This window comes from Dipodomys ordii, unplaced genomic scaffold (genome assembly GCF_000151885.1).
Source record: "Dipodomys ordii isolate 6190 unplaced genomic scaffold, Dord_2.0 Scaffold84, whole genome shotgun sequence".
NCBI lineage: Eukaryota > Metazoa > Chordata > Mammalia > Rodentia > Heteromyidae > Dipodomys > Dipodomys ordii.
Genome location: NW_012267300.1, coordinates 4914442 through 4938639, shown reverse-complemented (window position 1 = coordinate 4938639; position 24198 = coordinate 4914442). Strand labels below are relative to the sequence as shown.

Here is a 24198-nt window from a genome sequence, read left to right as displayed (position 1 = left end):
TCTAGTGCAGGCTGACCATGGTCAACCTCAGGAAATAAGGTTTCTCAAAGGTGAGAAGTAGTGGGGTTCAAATGGCTCATCCTAGCTACTCAGGAGGCTGAGATCTGAGGATCATGTTCAAAGCCAGTGTGGACAGGAAAGGCCGTGAAACTCTTATCTGAAGTGGAACAGCACTAGCCTTGAGAGAAAAAGACAAGGGAGAACTTGAGGCCTTGAGTTCAAGTCCTCGTACTGGCACCAAAATAAACAAACAAGCAAACAATATTGGCACCAAAATAAATAATTTTTTAAAAAGTGAGATGGATGAACCATTACTTCCTAGGGGTGACTACTGCTGTTTTAGATAACCTATCTTTGTTCTGACAATATTTTAGGAAGATGATCAAGGAAGTCACTCTTCTATTGAAGGCAAGGAGAAAGTGATTCCTAGCACTTCACAACTTCTGATCTCCACTATGTGCAGACATTCTATAATCAGGTTTTTTTTTTTTTTTTTTTTTATTAAGGATCTTAGAAGAGCATGGAGTTTCAGCCTAGGGTGGCTGAGGGAGGTCCAGTTCGTGTCAAATCTGTGTTCAGGAAGTAGGTGCAGAGCTGCCCTTTGCCTTTGACCTTGATGATGCCTCGTCTGTAGCATGTATAACCCAGGGACTGTAGTGCCTGGGCTGTCTCCTCAGTTACCTGCAATTGGAGGAGTGTGAGGGGACATGGGGGCCCTTATCCTTTATCCCCCTCCCTCAGGCCTCCAATATGTTTCCCCTCACTTGGATCTTGCCAAGGACTCCTGTACTTTCCATGCGGCTGGCCACATTCACGGTATTGCCCCAGATGTCATATTGTGGCTTCTGGGCCCCAATTACTCCAGCTACTACTGGTCCATGATTCAATCCTGATAAGGAATAATAAAGAGGGGCTCTGATAGGAGTCACTTTAGAGAAGTAAAGAGGGGAAGAGGAAGGTAAAGGGTTGGAGAGAAGAAGGAGCCTTAAAGGCAAGTGGTCTTGAACTAGAGGAATAGGCTTTAGGGAATAGTGGGTGTAAGCCACTTAGTCCCCTGCAGTTTCATTTTTTTTTCTTTTTTTGTTGGATGTGGGGCCTGAACTCTGGGCCTGGGCGCTGTCCCTCAGCTCTTCAGCTCAAGGCTAGTGCTCTACCACTTGAGCCACCTTCCCAGATTCCAGTTTCATTTCTTACACAAGGGATTAAGTCTGGAGAGGAGCTCCAAGGATGAGTTGTGGAGCAATTAATAAAGAATTGGAGTGGGGAAGGAACTACTACATTGTCCCAGCAACGGTTGGGGGTAGGCTCACCTACACGCAGGTGAAAGTTGTTGAATGAGTGCTTGTTGATGACATCTAGCTTAGACCCCAAGGCCACTGCAAATTCTACCATGGTGCCAAGATGGCTGCAGCTTCGCTCAGCATCCTAGGAATAGTCCATCCACCAGAATGAGCCAATGAGGAATAAGTCCCACTTATGGGCCCAGCAGTGAGAGCCCACAGGAGGGTTTGTAGGTAAGGAAAGGTTGCTGTACCTGTTGTGCATCCTGTCCAGAGGTAGCATTTAATCCTGTGGCTGCCATGTAAGTACTGCCGATAGTTTTGATCTTCTCTACACCACTAAATTTGGGTTTGGAGAGCAGCTGTACAGAGAGAGGTTGTGTTTCTAGTCCTTCTTGCTCTCTCCTTCCCCTTTCCAAGAAGGCTGGCCCTAGGCCTTTGGAAGCTAAAAGACCAGGCTGTGGGTTTGAGGATGGTAGCAGGAAGGAGAGAGTTGGTAGTGGGAAAGTGGGAAATGTCACTGAAGAGGATAGAGCTGGGACATTAGAGGAGGGAGTGTGTTGGGGTTTGGGGACAGGTTTGGTCTCATGCTAGGAAAGCAAAATGAGAGGTGGCAGTGGTGGAAAGTTCTAGAATTCAGGACATAACATTGAGGAATTCTTGAAGTTACCTCATCAAAATCAGCAATTATTTCATTGAGCAGCCGCAGGCACTCTAGCCCTTCATGGTTTATGTTGGATTCAGAATAAAATTCCTTAAAGTCTGGGACCGAGGCGAAGAGAACACAAACACATTCGTAGGACTGATGGTAGAGGTCCTGTGTGGAGTAGAAGGCTGGTGTGAGGAGTGTATGACATGTCCTTCTCCTTCCTGGGTTGGCATGTCCCACCCCCACACTCCTAGTCATTCTGGGTTTTGTTGTTGAGACAAGGTCTTACTATGTAGACTAAGTTGGCCTCACATGCTAGAGTTATAGGTATGGATCACCATGCCAGGCTTTTTTTTTTTTTAGGAAGGATTAGAAAGGAAAGAGATGGACAGGGCCAATTTACACCAGGGATATGACTTCAAAGTCAAACATGTGATTTTTTTTCTGATTCCATGAGACAGAGATTTGTGGTCAGGCTATGTGAAGGGATGTACTCCTAAAATTGTGATCGTGCCAGTGGAAATTGTTTTTGTATCTTATTGGTAAAAACATTAAGTCAGTTAAGTCAGCTTACAAATGTTCCTACTATCTGGAAGATAAAATAAATAGCAGTAAGAAAAACAAGAGTAAAAGGGAAAGAATGGAATCAGATCTGAGGTAGTTAGCAAAATGATGCTATGAAATTTTTGTTAGTCCTAGATTCTGGCTCTTAGCTTTCTAATATCCAATGTAAAGAGAGAAACCAATCAGGTTTAAGATTCAATCTCCGCAGGAGAAGAAACTGGAAGTAGAACTTCTTCTGATCTTGAGAGCAGAAAGGGGGTGATGGAGATATAGGTCACTGACATAGCTCCTGAGTTGTCTTCTTTACATCCTCCAGAATTTCCATAGCAAAGAGGGCCAGACAATGGTGGCACAAAAAAGATGGTCATCTGACTATAGCAAAATTTTTGAGTCTCTAGAGCAGCAGCATCCACTAGGAATTTCTGCAGTTATGGAAACATTCTATAGTTGTATTGTCCAACATAGTGGCCACTAGCCATATATGGCTGCTTGAGCTCTTAAAATGCAGCTGGTGCAACTGAAGAACTAAAATCTTAAGTTTGCATTTATTTACAGTAAATTTGAATTACCACACGTGGCTAGTGGCTACCACATTGGACAGTGCTGGGCTAGAGAGATGGGTGGACTGTATCCTCCACATCATATCCATCAACACCTGACTAAGCTTCTGAAAGTGACGGAGCAGCATAAGTTGGAAAAGATGCTCCTCCTAAGTGAGAACATGAAGTGCAGAGGTTCCATGCTCCTCAAAGAGAAAAACCAAGATCTTTGGAAACTGGAGGTCTGTGCCAAGGGCCAAGGCCTTGTGTGACTGTTTGGTCCACGGTAGGCAATCCAGAGTGGACAGGCCCAGGGCAAAGACTTTCATCAATACTTAATCCCTCTGGTATCTGGAACTCAGGATTCAGGAATCACCTCGTTGCGTCGATTCTGGCCTATGAACTGGGGGGCCACATGTGCAGGGAGCACATTCTCCAAGAGTAGCCGGGTAAGGTTCTCCATTGTCTCTGTTTCCTCCCGCTCCTGCCTCAGCTTCTTCTTCCACAGGAAGTCCAGGCGACAGTAATATTCATTCTAGAGAAGGTTAACAGGGGGGCTTGGGAGACAGCGCTGGAGTAACTACAGCAATAATGCCTGAAAGTAGTATGCTTAGGGATAAGTGCAACTGTCCTCAGAGAGACTACCTTGAAACTTGATTCAAAGGAGAATATATAAAACTGGCAGTAGAATTTTCCTCAAGCATGGCCTTTCCCAGATTTGGGGGTAGGAGGAAGAAAGGGAAGACCAGGAGATCTGGAGGAACTTGGGGGATGAGGAAACAAGAAAAGAGCAGTAAGGCCCTCTGAAAAACTTCCAATGGCAAAACACTTGGGCTCAACCCAAGACGAGAGAGACCAAGTCACCAATATGGGGACCTCAAGCTCACCATTCACAGGGAGATTCTGGAGGGCTGAGCTAGGTGACTTACCTGCCGAGCCAGAACAAGGAGGGTGAAGAAAAAGATGAAGAAGGAGATAGCTCCCATCAGTTTGGGCTCCTTCAGCACTCCTGGCCTGAGGAGGTCACTGGTCAGGATTATCCTTTGCTCTACCTCTTCCTTATGGCCTCTTCCCTTCCCCCAGTGCCCATAGACTCCCAACCCCTCCTCCTTGGCCTGGTGGGTGGTTCAGCTCTGCTGTAGCCCACCCTACCCTATCTCTGAGGGGCCTGAACACCTCTGCCTTGTGGCTTGTGCTCACCTTGAATCCAAAGGACCTCGGTAAAGGCAGGCGATGAGGCAGTCGGACAGCCAGGCATGAGAGTGCAGGAAGATGGAGCAGGAGGCTGCCAGCCACAGCAGGAGCAGCAGGAGCTTCAGTTCAAAGCTCATGTGCAGGAAGAGGGAGCAGGAGAGGAAACCCAGAACGCAGCAGTGCATGGAGTACTGTGGAGACAGGTGAGATAGGTCAGGAATAGCTATGTCCCATAGGAAGGGCAGGAGGACACCCAAGGATTCCTGTTCTGTCCCTTCCAGGCCCCAGAGCCTATCTGGGGGACAGGGGATGTCATCCACACAGACAGTAGGTATGACATATCTATTTCAATCTGTGGGATGGAGTGTTCTTCAGCTTTAAGAGGTGGGGGGGGGTGGGGCTGGGTGCTGGTGGTTCACGCCTGTAATCCTAGCTACTCAGGAGGCTGAGATCTGAGGATCATGGTTCAAAGCCAGCCTGGGCAGGAAAGTCCATAAGACTCTTATCTCCACTAAACTACTAGAAAACTGGAGGTGGCGCTGTTGTTCAAGCAGTAGAGCGCTCGCCTTGAGCTGAAGAGCACAGGGATAGTGCCTAGGTCCAGAGTTCAAGCCCCATGACCAACGACAACAACAACAGCAACAAAAAGAGGTGGAGGGTGGGATGGAGGAAGGGTGTGGAAACAGATATGGGGCTGTATGGGAACACTTACTGGGACACTGACAAGAGGCAAGGACCCAGGCAGCTCCCAGGACAAGTTGAATGCCAGAGAGGATACATTGGAAGCCAGAAAAGGGCAGTCTGATGATGCTGGTAAGAAGAACTGTGGAAAGAGATGAGCTGAGGGGCAGGCAGCTTCTCCAATACAATAATGACTTCAGTTGCTACTTCTGATCAGTGAGGGGAGCTCAGCCTTGGTTCTCATGGTAGGAGGAGGGATTGTGGGAGGGTTTCATAAGTATGGATCCTTTGTCAGCCATTTAACCTGTTAGGACTTTACGTCCTCTTTTGTAACTGAGAGTATGATTCCTACAAGTTTTCAGGCATAGACTTCTAAAAACAGTGGTAGTTTCTGTAAAAAGAAAATCAATTAAATAAGCTAACTAATAATTAACTCCTTACAGAGGAAGAAGCTAGGAAGGGAAAAATCCATCAAAGTGTTTTAACAATGATTATGTCCAGGTAGCTGACTGTAGGAGACTGTAACATTTTTCTTTACACTTCCAACATTTTCTTTACCTTCCCAGCATTCCTTGGCCTTAACCCAACTGTCCTCCTAGATGCAGAGATCCCCTTTCAGTCCCTAGTAGGTTCAGCATGCTTTGATGGGAATAGACAGGGTCCTCTTTAGCCTTACCAGGCTAGCAATGGCCATGACAAAGACCAGGAAGATGGTGGCAGTGCCCAAGGCGACCCGCAGTCCAGGCCGTGTGGTCACCAGGCTGGATAGTGCAGGCAGCCAGTGAAGTACCTTGGGACCCTTCCGGACACATCTCTGTGAAGGGAGTACAGATGTCTTAGCCACAAGACCAAGGTTCCTTCTTTAGGTCAGTTCACGGCTGGGGCTTCATTTTGCCATTTCTTCCCCTTAGCCCATCTTACCGTCAGATGCTCTGAGAAGCAGATGAAGAGGAGGAGGAAGAAAAGGAGGAAGGTGATGCTATAGGTGATGGCCAGAGCTGGGGGCCTAAGGGAAGACAATAAGTATTCCTTGGAGTATCTGGATGGGCTCTGGGTCCTCTGGGCTGTGACAGATGGGCCATCTTGTTGGGAGGCTAGGTGGGGGTTTGGTGGTGGGAGGAGGAGGAGGTTCTGGGGATCCAGCTTAGCTACTGGCAAGCCTGGATTGACAAACATAGCCTGTTTCAGTGAGAATATTGAAGGGTTTAGGGCAGTGTTTGGGCGGCCCAGGAATAACCAGTAGAATGGGGACAATATTAAAGGGGGTTAGTGGGGGCTGGGAATATAGCTTAGTGGTAGAGTGCTTGCCTAGCATGCATGAAGCCCTGGGTTCAATTCCTCAGTACCACATAAACAGAAAAAAAAAAAGCTGAAAGTGGCGCTATGGTTCAAGTGGTAGAGTGCTAGCCTTGAGTTAAAAAAAAAACCCGAGAATAGTGCCCAGGCCCTGAGGAGTTAGGGGTTGACAATATTGGCTGGGGCTCAGTCAGACCAATCTCTGGGCCAAAGCTCTTTAACCTGACTGAGTTTACTGAGGTTTCAACCCCTTGCACTTGCTAGGTAGGCATTCTACTATTTGAACCACAACTCCACTTCTGTCTTTTTTTGGCCAGTCCTGGGGCTTGAACTCAGGTCCTGGACACTGCCTTCTTTTGCTCCAGGCTAGTGCTCTACCACTTGAGCCACAGCGCCACTTCCAGTTTTTTCTGTTTATGTGGTACTGAGGAATTGAACCCATGGCTTCATACATGCCAAGCAAGCACTCTTACCACTAAGCCATATTCTCAGCCCCCACTTCTGGCTTTTTGAAGGTTAGTTGGAGATAAAAGTCTCACAGACTTTCCTGCTCAGACTGGCTTCAAACCTCAATGCTCAGATCTCAGTCTCTTGAGTAGTTAGGATTATAGACGTGAGCCACTAGTTCCCACAGCTCTTTAACTTGACTAAGTTTTCAGTACTGGAGAACTCAGGGTCTTGTGCTTGCTAGAAAGGCATCCTATCACTTGAACCATGCTGCCTCCAGACCTTTTTGTTGTAGTTATTTTTCAGACAGTCTCACTCGTGTCTGGGCTCACCTGACTGAAATCCTCCTCCACAAGGCTGGGAGCATAGACACACATGCTACCTTACTTGACATTCGAGATGGGATGTCACTAACTTTTTCCTGGGCTTATATACCTCTCAAGTAGTTGGAATTACAGGCATGAGCCACTATGATGGCCTGGCTGAATTTTAAACAAGACCTTACCCTTTCTAGCAGTGGCATAGGATAGAGAACTTACTTTCTAAGTTTACCCATTCACTCAGATTTGGGCATTTCAATGGGAGCCCAGTTTTCTTCATGGAAAAGATAGGGATATAAAAGGTGGTCAAGAGATACAATGTGTGTGTGTGTGTGTGTGTGTTTCAATGCTGGAGGATGAACCCATAGCCTAATAGACAGCTTACTAGGTAAGTGCTCTATCACAGAGCTACATCCCAGCCCTCAGGATGTGCAATATTAAGATGTGATTATCACTGATTCTCCAGAACACGTGTTTCCTCTGTGGGGAGGTATCTGAAGTTAACAGGAAAAGAAGTGTGTGTCATGGGTCAGGAGGAGCAAGGGTAAAGGGTTCAGTGTATGAGAGGCAGGACTTCTCTTGTCTCATGTCTCTTACCTGTTTGTCACCAGCATTTGGATGATGAAATTGGAGAGGAAAACCAGGAAGGTGCAAGCCGCATAGTATTTGAAGGCCGGGAGTGCTGAGAACCGGTACTGGAAGAGCAAGCAGGAATGGAGACAGTGCACTGGTGCTGACAGTTGCCTGGGGGTGTCAGTCCCAGGGCAAGGGCTAGGATTTCCAGCCTCAGTGCTCTAACTTCCAGTTCAGTTCTGGGTAACCCCTCCCCGTTCCCCAAGCAGTTTTCCTCCCTCCTCCCACTACCACAGGAGAATGAGATCTATGGAAAACATCCCTTTTCAAGAGAGGCACATAATTGTCACCTTAGGGTCAAAAACTGAGCAAACCAGCTAGGTGCTAGTGGCTCATGCCTGATTTAATCCTAGCTACTCAGGAAGCTGGGATTTAAAGGATTATGGTTCAGAACCAGCTTGGGCAGGACACTCTGTGAGACTCTTATCTCCAGCTAACCAGCAAAAGAAACCCCAAAAACCAAAAAACAGAAGTAGAGCTGTGGCTGAAATGGTAGAGTGCCAGCCTTGAGGGAGATAAAAAGCTCAAGTACAGTGCCCTAGGTTCAAACCCCAGAAATGGCACAAAACAAAACAAAAGCAAAACAAAACAAAAACTGAGCAATCTAGGCATGGGAGGTAAGATTCAAAGCCAACTCCTCAGAAACAAGGACCTAAATAAGTTGGGAAAGCTGTTGGTTCCCTTAGCCTACCTGTTTCTCCATCTCCTTCTCTCTGAAATACAGTGTCAGTAGGTTGAAGTCCTTCGACTGCTTCCACTGTCTGGTGGGAGGTGGGAGGTGGGAGGTGTGAGCAGGGGAGAGGACCAGGCAGGGTAGGACTGGATGGGGCAGGAGCAGGTGATAAGGTGGGCCTCCCTGTAGACCCTCTGAGAAGCACCACCCCTCCACTAATGTGATTCAGGACTCCCAGCCCTCCCAGCCCTCTTTGTTTCTATACTTCTGAGAGTTGAGCTGTTCGATGACTTGGAAGAACTTGGCATCCCCTGTGTCCAGCTCATCATCTAGTCCCCGAGGGGTGCGGCTCCTGCACAGGGACAGCTAAACCTGTTACCATGGGGAGCCTCAAAACTGTCTGGGCAAAGCAGAGCACCCTCCTCTCCCTGCCCCCTACCAATCCTTCCCCGCCCTACCCCCTCCATCCTGGAAGGATGCACCCAGCCAGCCACACTGCCACAGATGCTCAAGTTTCCTCACCGGTCCAGACTCCACTGGGGACTGAAGGAGGCCAAGGCCTTCTCCTGTTGGGAGAACACATAGAAGGAGGTGGTATTATCTCCACAGTGAGCAGACCATGGACTGCATGTTCTACATATATCCTTTGCCTTGGTCATGTATGTATGTATGTATGTATGTAGTATGTATGGTGTTGGGTTTTCAACTCAGGGCCTCATACTTGCTAGACAGAGTCTCTCCTGCTGAGCCATGTCTCCACTCCTTTATTTTTGAGATAGAGTCTCATTTCCTACCCAGGAGTCACCTGGACTTCGATTCATTTTTTTTTTTCAGGCTTCCTGTTGTGGGTGGGATGACAGGTGTGCATCACCATACCCAGCCTTTTCTTTTTTTTTTTGTTGGTCGTGGGGCTTGAACTCTGGGCCCGGGCGCTGTCCCTCAGCTCTTCAGCTCAAGGCGAGCGCTCTACCACTTGAGCTACAGCGCCACTTCCGGTTTTCTGGTGGTTTATTGGAGATAGGAGTCTCACGGTCTCTCCTGCCCGGGCTGGCTTTGAACCGAGATCCTCAGATCTCAGCCTCCTGAGTAGCTAGGATTACAGGCGTGAGCCACCAGCGCCCGGCCAGCCTTTTCTTTTGAGAAGGATATTGTGGGCTTTTGTTCTTGAGCTGGCCTGAAACCATGATAGTCCTGATCTTAGCCTCCTAAGTAGCTAGAATTACAAATGTCTATAAGAAGTGGGCTTGGCCTTGGGCATCTGGCCTGGCTGTTTCTTCTGGGTTTAATTATTTTTTTCTCTCCCTCTTCACTGAATGATGCCTACTCACAAAGAGACAGTTGGCTCCATTTTCTTTCTCAAGTTTCCTCTGATGCTAGAGACTCCCAAGGTCTTTAAGCCTTTTGTGTCCTCACAGTACTCATAATTTAACTAGGTCAACTTTTATCTTGTCAGTGCTTTCGCGGCTAGTAATACATTGTGTCTCACCTTCCTTAAAGACTGAATATTCCAGCCCGGTGCTGGTGGATCATGCCTGTAATCCTAGCTACTCTGGAAGCTCAGGACACTGTGACTCAATCCTGGCTGCATACCTTTAGGAGCATGACCTGGTCCCTGTGTGAGGAGTTTCTGGCAGTAGAAAGAGATCCAGGGTCCTTCACTAGTGAGTGGGTCACTGATTACCTCAATGTGCTACATGTAGGATCAGACCGCAACTGGACTTCTCTTAGCTCAACCTACATAAGCCCACTGTCTGCCCTCCCCTCCCCTCCCCATGCTGCTGCTCATGGAACTTCCTTCTTCAAGGCCATGTGTAATTTGATTTTCACTTCATTTTGCCCATGTATGAATGCTAAAATTAGGAATGCCCTTAATTCTAGAAGGGATCGAAGAAGAGAGCATGCAGCTGCAGGAAGAAAGTGAAGCAGGCATTTCCTGGTGCAATGAGTGTGCAGTGTTGGAATCAAGAGTCAGAAGGTGGTGGGGTCTGCTTCCTTCAGCATGCAGGGAAGGGGAGGTTGGGAAGCAATGGATATGGTGGTTATGGAGCTGTTACATCTTCTCCCAAGGGAGTGCAGAGAGTAGTGTTCTTTGCTCTTTCTCTGAAAGGGAGGACAAGGGGATGCCGGAACTAATGATTACGGCAACCAGACAGTTTACGAGCTTGGGATATCATAAATCATCACGTGACTCCCTGGAGGGAGGCTGAGGTGGAGAACCAGGACAATGGAGGTGGGTTACAGTAGAGGTACACATACCGGGAGTGGGGTGGAGGTGCATATAGGGCTGTCTACGTGGCTCAGATGGGCAAAAGGCTTGGCTGCACCCCAGGACTCCAGGTAGCGGGTCATCAGTAGTGACGGGCGCATCTTGTGGCCCTCCAAAGAGAATAGTAACCCTCCTGCAGTGCCTTTTTCATCTTCCTCCTTGGCCTGGTGCATATAAAGTCTGACAGTAAAGACCAGGGACATTTCCCCCTTTTCCCTACATCCCTTAGAGGCGTATCCCTGCCCTTCCCCTACATTAGAGCCCAGGAAATCAATTTCTAGTCTGGCTTTTACCCGAGGGTCAATGACCAGGTATGTAGGCTCTCCTAGCTCCCGGAGGTATGGATCCCGATGTTCCATGGTTGCATCTTCCACAGCATAAGCCCCTGCCAGTAGGGCTAGGGTAGCCCCTGTGATGTGCACTCGTCTAGATGGAGAGGCAGTGAGATCCAGGGAGTTTGAGTTCAAAAAGGTCCTACGAGGGGCTGGGAAGGTGGCTCAGTGGTAGAGTGCTTGTCTTGCATGCGTGCACGAGGCCCTGGGTTCAATTCATCAGCACCATATAAACAGAAAAAGCCGGAAGTCTCTCTGTCTCTGTCTCTCTGTCTCTGTCTGTCTGTCTGTCTGTCTCTCTCTTTCTGTCACACACACACACACACACACACACACACACACACACACACACACGCCCTATAAGCTGGGTGCTGGTGTTGTAATCCTAGCTATTCAGGAGGCTAAGACCTGAGGTTCAAAGTCAACTCAGGCAGGAAAGTCTGTGAGACTCTTATCTCCAATTGATAACCAAAAAGTCAGAAACAGAGTTGTGGCTCAAATAGTAGAGCACCAGCCTTAAGTGGAAAAAGCTAAGGGACAGAGTCCAGACCCTGACTTTAAGCCCCAGAACCAGCACACACACACACACACACACACACACACACACACACACACAGACACACAGACACACACACACACAGAGACACATACGTTTGTTTCCCAGCCTCCTTCTCAACACCCCAGAATCTCTCTGAGCCTCCCGTGGAGTTGGGCTAATTTTAAGGAACTATGAAAAGGGTGTCAGATTGTGGGAGGCCTGGTTGGCCTCTTGCTGTGGTTGCCTAGGACCTCAGGTCTTACCCTGGTACACCACCCGCTTCCATGTGGTTGGCCAGTGTGACATCGTGAGACCAGACATCGTACTGCCACTTCTGCAGCCCGATGACTCCGCACAGCACACTGCCTGAGTGCACTCCCACACGCATGTTGATGTCCACACCAGTGGCCGCCCGCAGTTTCCTGAGTGGGGTGGGGGGGTGCGGGGGTGGAGTGAGGTGGAGGCACAAGCTAAGTCTGGAGTCTTGCCCTCATCCCTGCCTGTGCCACATCCCCCCCCTCCCTCCAAAGAGGATTCCAGTAGCCTGCCTATCCCCTCTGGCCTCCACTCCTGTCTATTCTTCTGGCCTGCCCACCCGAGCTGACCTGATGGCCCGGCACATGTCCAGCCCCATGCGCACACAGTTGATGGCGTGGTCTGGCAGTGAGAGTGGCAGTCCGGAGACACAGTAGTAACAGTCCCCCAGGATCTTGATCCGCATGCATTCATGCTCCTGGGAGTATGTGTGTGGGTGTGTAGAGGAACCTGGTTAGAGGCCAGAGGGGGTAAGAGGGAATTGGGAAAAGTGGGGAGCAAATGGAGTATTCCTGAAGAACTTATTGAGATTGAGGGCATCTAAGTTGAATCCTGGGAATCCCCGAAATTGACATGAGGCTGGATTTCCCTTGCAATTTTCTCTACAGGGATAGCTGAGGGCTGGTGGGGTGGGGGGTCAGGGAGGAAGTATATGGTTCTCCCCAGTTTTGGCATGTGTAGTGTTTATGTAGATATGAGTACCTGGAAGAAGTCTCAGGACTAAGAAAGAAGCCTGAAAAGGGACCCCAAACTAAGTTGCATCCCAGGGGTCTGAACTCAAGTGGCAGGGATTTCTCTGGGAAGGACCTCCTGAAGTTAGAACAGCTGAATATAACTTTTTTTGTGTGCCAGCCCTGGGGCTTGAACTCAGAGCCTGAGCACTGTCCCTAAGCTTCTTTTGCTCAAGGCTAGTACTCTACCACTTGAGCTACAGCACCACCTCTGGCTTTTTCTGTGTATGTGGTACCAAGGAATCAAACCTAGGACTTCATGCATGCCAGGCAAGCACTCTACCACTAAGCCACATTCCCAGCCCTGAATATCACTCTTGATTTGGGATGCAGTGTCTAAAGACACCATACTGGCAATCTGATCACATCTGCAGGCATTGCGGTTGGAACATCTGTGGAGACGTGGTCCAATCACTGCAGGTTTGAGGTATCTGGTGAACAGCTTCGTGACTGGGAATATTTGAGAGGGTTTTACATGTCACAGAAGTATCAGAATGTCCACTTGGGCTCTGAGATAGGACTGGGAATCTTAGAAGCCAGGAGCTTCCCTAAGAAGGAGGGTCCCCATGATGGGGGTGCTTGAGGATCTCTGGGGGAGACGGAGGCATCTCTAACCTTAGCGATCTGGTCGAACTTGCCAAAGAGCTCGTTGAGCATGAGCACAAGCTCCTTAGGGGAGCACTCGCTGGCCAGCCGTGTGAATCCCACGATGTCCGCATACAGCACACTGTGCAGGGCAGACTGGGTCAGTGCAGCCAGCATCTCAGCCCATACCTCCACTCTGCCCTCTTGCTCTCTCTTCTCATACCTCACTCCTTGGTGTCTCTTGACATAGAGGCTGTGGAAATTGTTCGTGTTCTCTGGCCGGGAGCTCTGTCCAGCCTGCAGCCTCGCCATGATCTCTGCTTTCATCTCTCGTGCCAGGTAAGCAGGAAGGATGGACAAGAGAAGGTGCTCCTGGAAGAAGTTACTATGAGCATCAAGATACCCCCCCCTCATTGTGGCTATTGCCAGGATCCCTCCTAAACCACTGAGGAGCCCTCTTACTGCCCAAGGCCCCACCGGTGTGTATAACTGGGCTCTAGTGCTTCATCCTGTGCTGATTCTCTATAGGAATTGAACTTTGCAGTATCGATGTCTGAATTAGAGTTCTGAACTTAGTATCATAAAGTTCTACCTTTTTTGTTTTCTTTTTGTGCCCATACAGGGGCTTGAACTCAGGGTCTAGGTGGTATCTCTTAGCTTTTTCACTTACTGCTAGTGTACTGCCAACCTTCAGGCTTTTTGATAGTTAATTGAAGATAAAAGTCTCATGGAAGCTGGGTGCCGGTGGCTCACGCCTGTAATCCTAGCTACTCAGGAGGCTGAGATCTGAGGATCACATTTCAAAGCCAGCCCGGGCATGAAAGTCCGTGAGACTCTTATCTCCAATAAACCACTAGAAAACTAGAAGTGGCGCTGTAGCTCCAGTGGTAGAGTGCTAGCCTTGAGCTGAAGAGCTGAGGGACAGCACCCAGGCCCAGAGTTCAAGCCCCACGACCAACCCCCTCCCCCCAAAAAAAGTCTCATGGATTTTCCTCATGTGCTGGTTTCAACTCATGATCCTCAGACCTCAGCCTCCTAAGTAGCTAGGATTACGGGCAGGAGCCAACTGCACCCAGCTATCATAACACTGTTTTCGATTTGAGCCTCTCAACAACCTTCTAAGAGGAAAGAAATGCTATAGAAGGGTAAATAACTGGCCCAAACTCACAGAGCCTGGAGGAGTCTACTCTCCTAATACAAAGAACGTTTCACTCAGTATCACGTCATTCCCCCTCCTGCCTTCGCGTGCCCCCGCCCCTCCCCCCCCCCCCCCCCCCCCGGCCTCCAAGCCCAGCTGACCTGGTGCTTTTTCTCAGTGTCCAACCTCCTGCGTGAGTGCAGGGAGCTGAGTGCCTCCCGGAACGTAGCGCGCAGTGCCCGCTCCATCAGGGCCTTGTGGTACGCTCCTACCACGTTCCCACACAGGAACAACACAGCGTTTGCTGCCAACTGTGGATGAGCACTGGCTTCAGAGGAAGCAGAACCAATGCGAGGTTGGGAATATCTATAGGATGGTCTCCAAAACTGGCTGGGGATAGCCAAGTCCTACTTTTAGGGACCAGTGACTTTCAGGACATTTCTGAGTATCTTAGGGACTTCTGTGTATCTTAGGGACATTTCTTTCTTTCTTTCTTTCTTTCTTTCTTTCTTTCTTTCTTTCTTTCTTTCTTTCTTTCTTTCTTTCTTTTTTTGGTCCCGTTGTGGGGTCTGAACTCTGGGCCTGAGGTGCTTTCCCTCAGCTCTTCAGCTCAAGGCTAGCGCTCTACCACTTGAGTCACAGTGCCACTTCTGGCTTTTTTTCTTTTTGCTTATGTGGTGCTAGGAATGGAACCCAGGGCCTCATGCATGTAAGGCAAGCGCTCTTCCACTGAGCCACCTTCCCAGCCCCTTAGGGACATTTCTTATCCCTCCTTCATGTTTCTGCTCTAGATTCTTGTCTACTGGATCAACATAGTCTACTAGATCTAGAAACCTTTGCAGACAGATTTCCTGTCGGGAATACCCTTACATCATCCTCACCCTCATCTATGCCAACTGCACAAAATTACTCTCGTTCTGATTTTATTCTCTGTAAAACTACTCAAAGTCTGATTTATATTCTCTGCAAAGGTTTCATCACCAACTTCTCTCCTCTTTCCTCCCTCCTCCCCCCTCCCAGCTCCCCCCTCCCTCCCTCCTCCTTCTCCTCTTTCTCTGGATTTTTGGTGGTTAATTGGAGATAGGAGTCTCCTGCACTTTTCGTGCCTAGGCTGGCTTCAAATCCTGATTCCCAGACTTCCCACTTCCAGGGTAGCTTCATTTCAACTTCTGTCCTGGGAGAACCACCTTCCCTATGGGCCGAGCGCCCCCTTCTGGTACAGGTAGGTTGGTGCTGCACCGATTAGCAGCTCCCGGGTGGGGGCACAATGGTTGGAAAGGATCTGCTAGTATCCAGCGCCCAGTACTGTCCCACTGCCTTGGGGTCAAAGCCCAGCAATCACTCAGAGGACTTATTAGCACTAGCAGAGAGCCCGATTTGGGCACCGCCCGTGCTATCTGAGTGCTTACCTGCGGTAGCAGCGCAGGCCTGGAGCCCGACTGCGGCCCAAGGTAGAGCCCGAGGACCAGCAGGTGTGACAACGACGAGGTGAGGCCTGCGGCGGCGGCGTCCCGCATGCTCAAGGGCAGCATGGCGTACACCGTGAAGATGACGAAGAGGAAGAAGGACACCTGAGGCCGGCGGGGCGCGGGAAGCTGAGAACCCGCACTTCTCGGCACAAGGGAACAGATCGCAGCGCTGGGCACTCCCCTGTCCCCGGCCTGCCATTCCTCTCACCTGGTCCCAGGCGCTCACCACGCCCCCGGTGAATAGGAAGCCATGGCCCAGAGCCAGCAGTGCGGCCCACACCAGGCCCGAAAGGGGACGCGTCCAGCGCTGCAGTCTCTGCTCGCGGGAGGCCAGGCCCATCAGCAAGGAAAAGCCGCCCAACGCGCACACCACAGTGGTCAGAAAGCCTGGGTCTGAGGTCAGCTCCTGTCCAGGTGGGGAAAGGGCGCGGGAGGGCAAGATTGGGCTGGGTAGCTTGGGGGCTGTCACCCAAGGCAAGAAGGAGCGAACCAGACCAAGGAAAGGGGGCGGATAGCCTCAGGTCAGTTCTACAACAGTGTCTCAAACCCAAGAACGAAAAGGACGCTGGGCTCCTCTGAACATCTTTCCTGCCAGGCCGAATCCTAAGAAATTGTGTGCATCGCATTGCGCCACTGGCCCAAGCCTGTAATCCTAGCTACATAAGAGGCTGAATTCTGAGGATGGCAGTTTGAAGCCAGCCTGGGAAGAAAAGTCTGTGAGATTCTTCTCTCCATTTAACTACCAGAAAGCCAATCTTAGGAGTAATGCTTAGGCCCTGAATTCAAGACCCAGGACCAGCATACACACACACACACACACACACACACACACACACACACACACACACACTTGCAGATTATTTTGCATCTTTGATTGGTAGAGTTGACAATCTCCTATCAACCTCATTACCTCTTGCACGCAGTAGAGACAGCAGCCTAGAATGTGTGCCCCAAAGACCTGGTTCTATCACCATACTGTCTATTTGTGAATCCATAATCTTTCCATGCCTCAGTTATCTTATCATCAGGCAATTATTCTAACCTCTGCCTGGCTTCTGGCAAGTAGAAAGATCCTAAATCATAAAAAAGCACTTAACAACCAACAGCAACAACAAATCCATGACATTGTCCAAAAAGAAATGTACTCTTCTTTTTTTGGGGGGGGAGGGGTCAGTTGTGGGTCCTGAACTCTGGGCCTGGGCGCTATCTCTTAGTTCTTTAGCTCAAGGCTAGCTCTCTACCACTTGAGCCACAGCACCACTTCCGGCCTTTTCTGCTTATGTGGTGCTGAGGAATTGAACCCAGGGCTTCATGCATGCGAGGCAAGCACTCTACCACTGAGCCACCTTTCCAGTCCAAGAAATGTACTCTTTACCTGAATTATGTCACTGCAAGCGCTCTGTAATCATCTTTATAATAACAATAAAAATATAAAAATAAAAACCCCAGTCTCCAAATCTGACTAAAATACTTAGGTGACTCCAAGATTCGGGCGAGGCGCGAGGCAGCCTGTGAACGGCAGGGGGCGCACATCCCTAGTCGCAGGCCTGAGATCGTAACACCTGCTAGCTCCGAGTAGAGTCACACCGCGGACACCGCCCTGGGTCCACACCTCTTTCCGGCGTTTGGGGGTGGACCAGCAAGGGCTGACCGCACCCAAAGATCTCCCCCCACCCCGCACCATCTTGTCACTGTGGAGTGAAAAGGAAACCCAGAGCAGGATTATTTGCAGATATAAAATTGAAGACCCCTCCTTCTCCAAAGAGAAACTGAAAATGTCATGCTTTGTTTTTGTGTAGATCTAAATGAGAGGGAAAGGTGCCTTCTGGGAGTGTCGGGGTACAACTGCCCCGCACTCCAGGAAATGAATTCCCCGAGGGGTGGGGTGGGGTGGAGTACAATTTCCCCTCGGGTAAACTGGAAAACCTGGTGTCGGATTTATTCTAGAGCCAGTAGACCCCTAGACAAGCCTTGGGAACGGGACTGCCTTCTTGTACAAACTCAGAGATCAAGGCCCCGAGAGGATGGAGGGACTTGCCCAGGGTCCATTATCAAGGCTTAATGCTTTCTATCCGGCTCCCGGAAAAGACACCCCCCCAAACACACAAGGAGACCCCTCAAATCCCAATCCCCTGATAGGCCCCGTAGGCCGTGACCCTCCCCGACCCCGAGCCGAGCGGCGGCCCCCCGCGCAGGGTCCGGCCGGCCGCCCAGACCCGCTCACCCTGCCGCTGGCCGAGGCGACCGCGAGCAGCGCCACCAGGGCGCAGAGCACCACCGCCAGCAGCAGCAGGAGCAGCGGGTACTGCTGGCTCAGGCTGTAGTAGGTCTCGTAGAAGAGGTCTTCGCTGGGCGGCGGTGGGGGGCTGAAAAGGCGGGCCATGATCTCTCCCCCGCCGGGGCCCCCAGGCCTGGGAGGGATGGGGGGCCGGGTCACGTCCAGGCCCCCCCCCAGCCTTTCCCACCCGTCCCTGAGGCCCTTCCAACCTCCCCACCCCGTCTCTTTCCAGGGATTTGCTCCCCATCAGCTCCTTCTAGGCCACCCCCCCCATGACTTCCCGCAAACCCGACGGTAAAAGAGTCTCCGCAAAGCCTCTTTGCCTGGGGGGGAAGGGAGACCTGGGGTGGACGAGGAGGGCTGGGGGGGGCCCTCAACTCACTGCACGCGCAAAGCTCTCCACGCTGAGCGCCTCGGCTCCAGCAGGGCGCCTGGGGGCTGGAGGTGGCGTCCCGCTCGCCCCCACGGCACGGTCTCGGGCGACAGTGGCTTCCCTCTCGGCGCCGGCGCCGTGGCCCCCTCCCACTTCCCCGACGAGACGGCCGGCCCGGCCCCTTCCCGTGCTGGAGCAGGATACTCCTGGCCTCCTCCCCGGCTCAGATTGTGTCTCCTAACCATTGCCCATATCACTCCGGCCTCTCTAGGACAGGGAGTATGGACGGGGGAGACCCCACGGGGAGGTGGGGTGGCCGGATGGGATGTGTCAAAACGAGGGGGCAGGATGCGCGGGTGAGGGGAGACTGTGAGGGCGACCCTGTAGTGAGGCCTGGCTAGAAGGCTGGGAAGAGCGCGGGTCCTGCTGGCAGATGGGGGTTGGGATGGAGTTCTGGACCATTCTGGTGCTCTCTGGAAGCTCCAGTGGACCACCCCCCCCTCTACACTGTCCAGTCTCTGCCTATCTCTAGCTTCCGGGGTCAGGGCGCTGGTGAATCAAAAACATTGCTGGGTAGTGCTGGACGCCAGCTAAGCCTAGAAAGCAAGTTGTGTGTGAGCCTGCATGGAGGAAAGCCCAGTGTCAGAAGTGGGGGTGAAAAGGGGTTCTCTGTCCTGTGAGTTTGGGTTTAGGGGAGGTGGGGTCATTTGTGAGCTCCACAGGAAGCTCTCCTCCCAGAGATTAGAGCACCGGGGGAGCCTGGTCTGGGATTCCTTCCTGTCACCAGCTGGGCCCTGACCTCCTGTGCCTGGACAGTTGCCTACCCCCAGCCCCCAGTATCTCTCCCTTCCCGGTTTAATCAGTGTCTCCGCCTCCCCAGCTCCTGTGCCCCTATCCCTATCCCTCCCACCCTGACTAATGACTCCTGCATCCTGCTGGCATTCAAATACATTTATTGTTTCCTGAGGGCTTAGTTACATCAAGTTTGGGCACTAGTTTGACAGTCTTCGCAGACAAATGTTGAGAAGGTGACGCTGGCTGTTTTGACTCTTGCTGGCAGCTTAGCTTTTGCTTTTATTCCATTGTGATTTCTGTGTGGCCCCACTCTGGCATAGGTTCTTGCAGGCTTTCTGTTGAACCTACTTGTAGGGGGGCTGCCAACCCCTACGCATGGGAGATGGTGCTGGGCTCTGCGTAGGAAAGTCAGGTCTCAGAGGTACAGTCATTTCGTTGTGGCTTCCAATCTGCACCCCAACACAGTGGGAGAAGGTCATAGACCCTTTAAGAGAAAGAGTATTGTTGAGCGGGAAGGAAGGTTTAGTGGTGGAAAGAGGTTAGCTATGGCATGGGCAGCGACACCTTGTGTTCAATCTAGGCAAGTTCAAGAATGAGGTCTGTAGGCCTGCCAGAGGCTGTTTCCAGGTGTCCTGTGCCTTCCACTCTGGCTGCTACTTCAGAAGTGGTCTAGCAGAAGCTCAATAGGATTAGGTACTAGACTTCAAGGCCTGAAACAGTGGAACTGAAGAGATCACAGATTTGCTGCTATACAAAGTTAGAAGACTTAGTAGCAAATCCAGGCCTTGTGCTAGGCCCTGGTGGTCACACCTGTAGTCCTTGATACTCAGAAGGCTGAGATCTGAGGATCATGGTTTGAAGCCAACCCCAGCAAGAAAGTCCATGAGACTCTTATCTGGAAGTGGAGCTGTGGCTCAAGTCGTAAAGCATCAGCCTTGAGTGAGAAAGCTAAGGGACAACATCCAGGCCCTGAGTTCAAGCTCTGGTGCTAGCACACACATAAAGAAAATCCAGGCTTTGCTGTATTGCCTTTCTCATTGGGTAACAATTTACTTATGAAATGAGATTGGGTTAGATAATCTCTAGTCCTTTCTCCTCACATAGATTTTTATACAGGTGTTAAGGAAGAAAGTGCTTAAATAAATAAATAAAAATTGAGCAGAAAGGATGGGTTGGGGAATGTGTACCTGGGCTTGAGGTCCTGGAGGAACAGTTGCCATCATTTCTCTGAGCCCCCTACAAACAACACAGAACACTTAGGCCTCCTGTCCTAGAGCCTTGTTCCCCATTGAACATCCCCTAAGTTCTTAGTGAGGGGATATATTTTAGATTTGCCTCACCTGATTCCTTTGGTGGCCAGGTCCTGGAGTGGATCTAGGCATGTGGTTTCTAAAATGTAAGGTCTCGGGTATTTGAGGAGTTCTGGCCATTGAATCTGCAGATGTTCCTACTCTCCCAGAATGCCAGCCCTTCTCTTCCTGTGCTGTACTCTCCTTAGTAAGTCTTGTGCCTTTTTCAGGATATGCGCTGGGAACTCTATTTAGAGTCAGGCTGTTTAACATTTCAGAAACTGTGGACCCAGTTGAAGAGCACTGGCTTCTAGTAGTTTTTGTCTCCCAGCCATCCATTTCTGGTCCTCTCTGGTCCAGTTCTGGAACAGACAAGCTCCAGTTGCTGTTCCTATCCTTAGATAGAAATGTCTTCACCTGTAGGGACAGGAGGAACTTGCAAGGCATGAGTTTAAAAAAGCCAGAGGAAACGTGAGGGAGTAGTTTCTTGGTCCATCCACTGTGGTCTGGGAACTCAGGGTCGGGTGAGGAGGAGAGGAATAAGGGCTAAGACATAAGGAACAATGGCCAATGTTGGGTGCCAGTGGCTCATACCTGTCATCCTAGCTACTCAGGTGGCTAACATAAGAATCCATGGTTCAAAGCTAGCCCAGGCAACACAAACAATGGTCCATGGGGAGTCATTGGGAGCACAATGGGAGCCATGTGAGTCATCTCTGAACAGCTTCTAGGTGGAGGATGGTGTTGAATGCTCACCAGGGTGACTCACCATGAGGACAGTGGCATCCATCTTGTCCTGAACGAAGGAGCAAGCTTCTTTGGTTTTTGGTTGGCAGTCTGAAAGACAGAAGGATGAACTGTAGGCCAGCAGAACTTCTTTCCCTTGCAAAGGCCCTGTACTGACAGACCTAAGTCTATCCTCACTGCCAATGAAATGGCCAGCTCACCCAGGAAGTCGGGCCTCTCACTGGGCTCATGGCTCCAGCAGCGCTGCATCAACTCCTTCAGTTCTTCCAGGCCACGAGTCTCAGGGCTGGATGGAGGCAACTCTGACAGTGGGGGTCGGATGTGCCGTCCACTGACTTGATCACAGATTAGTGACTCAGACACAACTGAAGTTGGGTGGGGGTGGCAAGAAGAAGCATTCAAGGTATGAGAGGATATTGGTTCAACCATAGAGAGGAGCAGGGAGTATCATCCGAGGGGGAGGTGAGGGGGGAAGACAGGAAAGCAGGAAAGGGAGGGCTCAGGGCTTTCAGGAAGAGGACACCCAAGTATTAAGGATCCCAGATTCTGCTAGAGTCTTACACTCTGCTTCTCTTCCAGCTAGCACCGCCCACATGAGGATTCCAAAGCTGTAAGACACATAAGATGGAGGCCTGGCCAACCACTACAAAAACTTCTCTCCCCACACCAACCTTTAGAAGAGTCCAGAAAAGGTGTAGAAATCTGGAAGAGGACGTGGAGCTGTGGCTCGAAGTGTAGAGCATTGGCCTTGAGTAAAAAAAGCTCAGAGGCAGCACCAATGCCCTGAGTTCAAGCCCCATGATGGACCAAAAAAAAATTTATTTTGAACGAAAGTTACTTTAGAAGCTTGGGGAGGGGGGGAGAGGGATTTCTTCCCTCTGGGGAAGGGGGACGGGGAGGTGGAATAGGTATCTTACCTGTATATATCACTGGCTTTGGAAGCTTTCTGGTTTACATTAGCTAACAGTTCTGGGGCTAAATAGGCTAGGGTGCCTCCTGACTCCAGAGATCCTGCCCCTGACAGTGACTTTCCCTGAAATCGAGATAGTCCAAAATCTGCCAGCTGCAAAGGAAAGAAAGAAGATACTGGCTGAAGGGGCCAGGAGGCCTCCCAAATTCTCTATCCCCCTAGAGCATGCAGGTCCAGCTTAAGGAGGAAAGAGAGAGTCAGAGAGGCCTTGGGTGGGCAACTGAGGCCTGCTAAAAGGCAGTCCCAGGCCATCACTTTCTGGAAGGCCTAGTGGTATATGGCCTGGGCTGAAACTCCTGGTTGGAATTTGAAGCCTAAGCAGTCTCATGCTCTAAGGAGGCAATTGAAGGTCTTCAACAGACAGGGCCACCAAAGGCTCTGTGTCTGAAGGGTGGATGGGTTCTGCCCTGGGCTGTAGATGTGCCTAACCTTGGCATGAAGCTCCGAGTCCAGCAGGACATTTGAGGGTTTGAGATCCCTGTGCAGAAGTTCCAGATCATGCAGATAACTCATTCCCAGCACCACTTCGTGTAATAGGCGGCAGCAAAGAGGCCAGGGCCGAGGGCGCTCAGGAGACCACTCAGGCTGCAGCAGCCCAGTGAGGGAGCCGTTCTCCATGAATCTAGTCACCAGAGCTGGCCCGGATATGTGGTCCCAATGCAGGGCTTCAGTGACCCCCAGCAGGGGCAGCACGTAATCATTACGAAGCTTGGCCATGGCCTTTACCTCCTTGGATATCTCCTCCCTACACTCCAGACAGAGAGCTGCAGTGAGCCTGGGTCCTGGGAAGATCTCCTCCCTTTCCCTCCCCTCTCCTCTCCTACCCTCCCTTCTTGTCCCCTCCCCTTCCCTCCCCTCTCCTCCCCTCGTCTCCCCTCCCCACTCAGCACAGTGGCTGTGCCTTCTTGGCTAGTCCCCAGCCGCCCAGGGCAGGGATCGCTCACGAGTCCACGATCTTGACCGCAACATCATGGCCCCAGGTCCTATGCTGTGCCCGGAACACCGCACCAAACCCGCCATGGCCAACAAACTTCGGGTTCTCCAATTTCTCACAGGACACCAGGGAGTCATCGGAGGCAAGGTTGACCCTGGGAACAGAGTGTCCCCCACTAGCTGGCCTTGCCCCACATCCCCCGAGCCTACTTCCCCCAGCCACCCCCACGGTCCCAGGCTCCGGCACTTTCGGGGTGCGGGGCGGGCTCTGGAATCCCGTCTAACTCCGCACTCACCCAAACTGGACGCAAGACGACATCAGGTGCCAAAAACTCCCGGATGGTCGAGCGCACGATTCGGGGCTTTCGGCAGAAATAAGGGGAGGGTCCACACGGATTCCGTTCTCTGGGTCGTTCCCCCAACATCGAGTGACAGAAAGACAGGACTGACTGACTTCCTACTCGGGCAGAGGAGTCTGCAGTCCCACCCTCCCGGGGCGGGGCCGAGAGCGAACGGGCGAAGAACTTTTCTCGGCGGGTTATGGTGTCCTGTGCACCTGCGGCGTGCTGCGTCCACCAGGGCGCAGCTGGGCCTTGGGTGTGCCCTGGAAGGAACTGTCGCCTGCCAGGAATCACACACGCAAGTCGCTGTCACCGCCCTGGTCTCTGGCTTCTCCCAGAGGTAGGGCCGGGGTGGGGAAGGACGTTGCTTAGGAGTTTTATGGTCCTGGGGCTGCGCTTTCTCACAGCAGTCCTGAGATCACAGGTAACACTTCCATGAAGCTTGCCCTGGGCCAGGTTATCTAATTTCACATCAACCTGCTCATTCAGTTTCACATCAACCCTAAGGAGAGAGGTACTGTTTTATTTACTTGTGTGTGTGTGTGTGTGTGTGTGTGTGTGTGTGTGTGTGTGTGTCCTTACCGGGCCTGACCTCCCTTTGGGCACTGTCCCTGAGATTTTTTTTCCATGCAAGGCTGGCACTCTACCACTTGAGCCTCAGCTCTACTCCCAGCTTTTTGGTGACTAACTGGAGATAAGAGTCCCATAGAGGGGGGGCTGGGAAGTTGGCTCAGTAGTAGAGCGCTTGCCTTGCATGCCTGAGGCCCTGGGTTCGATTCCTCAGCACCACATAAGCAAAAAGAAAAAAGCCGGAAGTGGCGC

At 51.0% G+C, this 24198-nt stretch overlaps 2 protein-coding genes across 5 annotated transcripts; both read right to left on the bottom strand.

Moving 5' to 3' along the window:
• Positions 1-497: 497 nt before the first annotated feature.
• Adcy4 (adenylate cyclase 4) lies at positions 498-18400 on the bottom strand. The gene is made up of 26 exons (XM_013025339.1): positions 18311-18400; positions 17875-18061; positions 15859-16056; positions 15591-15752; positions 14343-14492; positions 13267-13415; positions 13074-13185; positions 12018-12145; positions 11676-11834; positions 10836-10968; positions 10533-10706; positions 8799-8842; positions 8542-8628; positions 8295-8364; positions 7568-7665; positions 5829-5913; positions 5584-5721; positions 4939-5049; positions 4233-4417; positions 3962-4046; positions 3409-3567; positions 1951-2097; positions 1535-1642; positions 1311-1425; positions 765-889; positions 498-681 (listed from the first exon to the last, which is right to left on the bottom strand). The coding sequence occupies exons 2-26, from the start codon at positions 18031-18033 to the stop codon at positions 529-531; spliced, it is 3234 nt and encodes a 1077-aa protein (XP_012880793.1). The 5' UTR covers positions 18034-18061; positions 18311-18400; the 3' UTR covers positions 498-528.
• An 837-nt stretch (positions 18401-19237) lies between these two features.
• On the bottom strand, positions 19238-23480 carry Ripk3 (receptor-interacting serine-threonine kinase 3). Of its 4 annotated transcripts, none has more exons than XM_013025310.1 (10): positions 23332-23480; positions 23047-23190; positions 22532-22847; positions 22050-22195; positions 21694-21740; positions 21333-21497; positions 21142-21222; positions 20437-20747; positions 20284-20332; positions 19238-19580 (listed from the first exon to the last, which is right to left on the bottom strand). In XM_013025310.1, exons 1-10 carry the CDS (start codon positions 23352-23354, stop codon positions 19441-19443), a joined length of 1422 nt encoding a protein of 473 aa, XP_012880764.1. In that variant the 5' UTR covers positions 23355-23480; the 3' UTR covers positions 19238-19440. The 4 variants fall into 4 exon arrangements, with proteins under 4 accessions (XP_012880764.1, XP_012880763.1, XP_012880765.1 ...); XM_013025309.1 differs by having other exon boundaries at positions 20437-20802; positions 21155-21222; XM_013025311.1 differs by lacking the exon at positions 23047-23190 and having other exon boundaries at positions 20437-20802; positions 21155-21222.
• Positions 23481-24198: the final 718 nt, after the last annotated feature.

Excerpts from the sequence above, each read along its gene's own strand:
- Adcy4 (XM_013025339.1), bottom strand. The coding sequence starts at position 18,033 with ATGGCCCGCCTTTTCAGCCCCCCACCGCCGCCCAGCGAAGACCTCTTC. Across the intron at positions 10,707-10,835 it reads ACCTGGTCATTGACCCTCGG|GCCAAGGAGGAAGATGAAAA; the intron begins GTAAAAGCCAGA and ends TATATGCACCAG. Across the intron at positions 8,843-10,532 it reads GCACCTCCACCCCACTCCCG|GAGAAGGCCTTGGCCTCCTT; the intron begins GTATGTGTACCT and ends TTCTCCCAACAG.
- Ripk3 (XM_013025309.1), bottom strand. The coding sequence starts at position 23,354 with ATGTCGTCTTGCGTCCAGTTTGG. Across the intron at positions 21,741-22,049 it reads AAAGCCAGTGATATATACAG|CTTTGGAATCCTCATGTGGG; the intron begins GTAAGATACCTA and ends TGTGTCTTACAG. Across the intron at positions 21,498-21,693 it reads AGCTGGAAGAGAAGCAGAGT|TTGTGTCTGAGTCACTAATC; the intron begins GTAAGACTCTAG and ends ACCCAACTTCAG.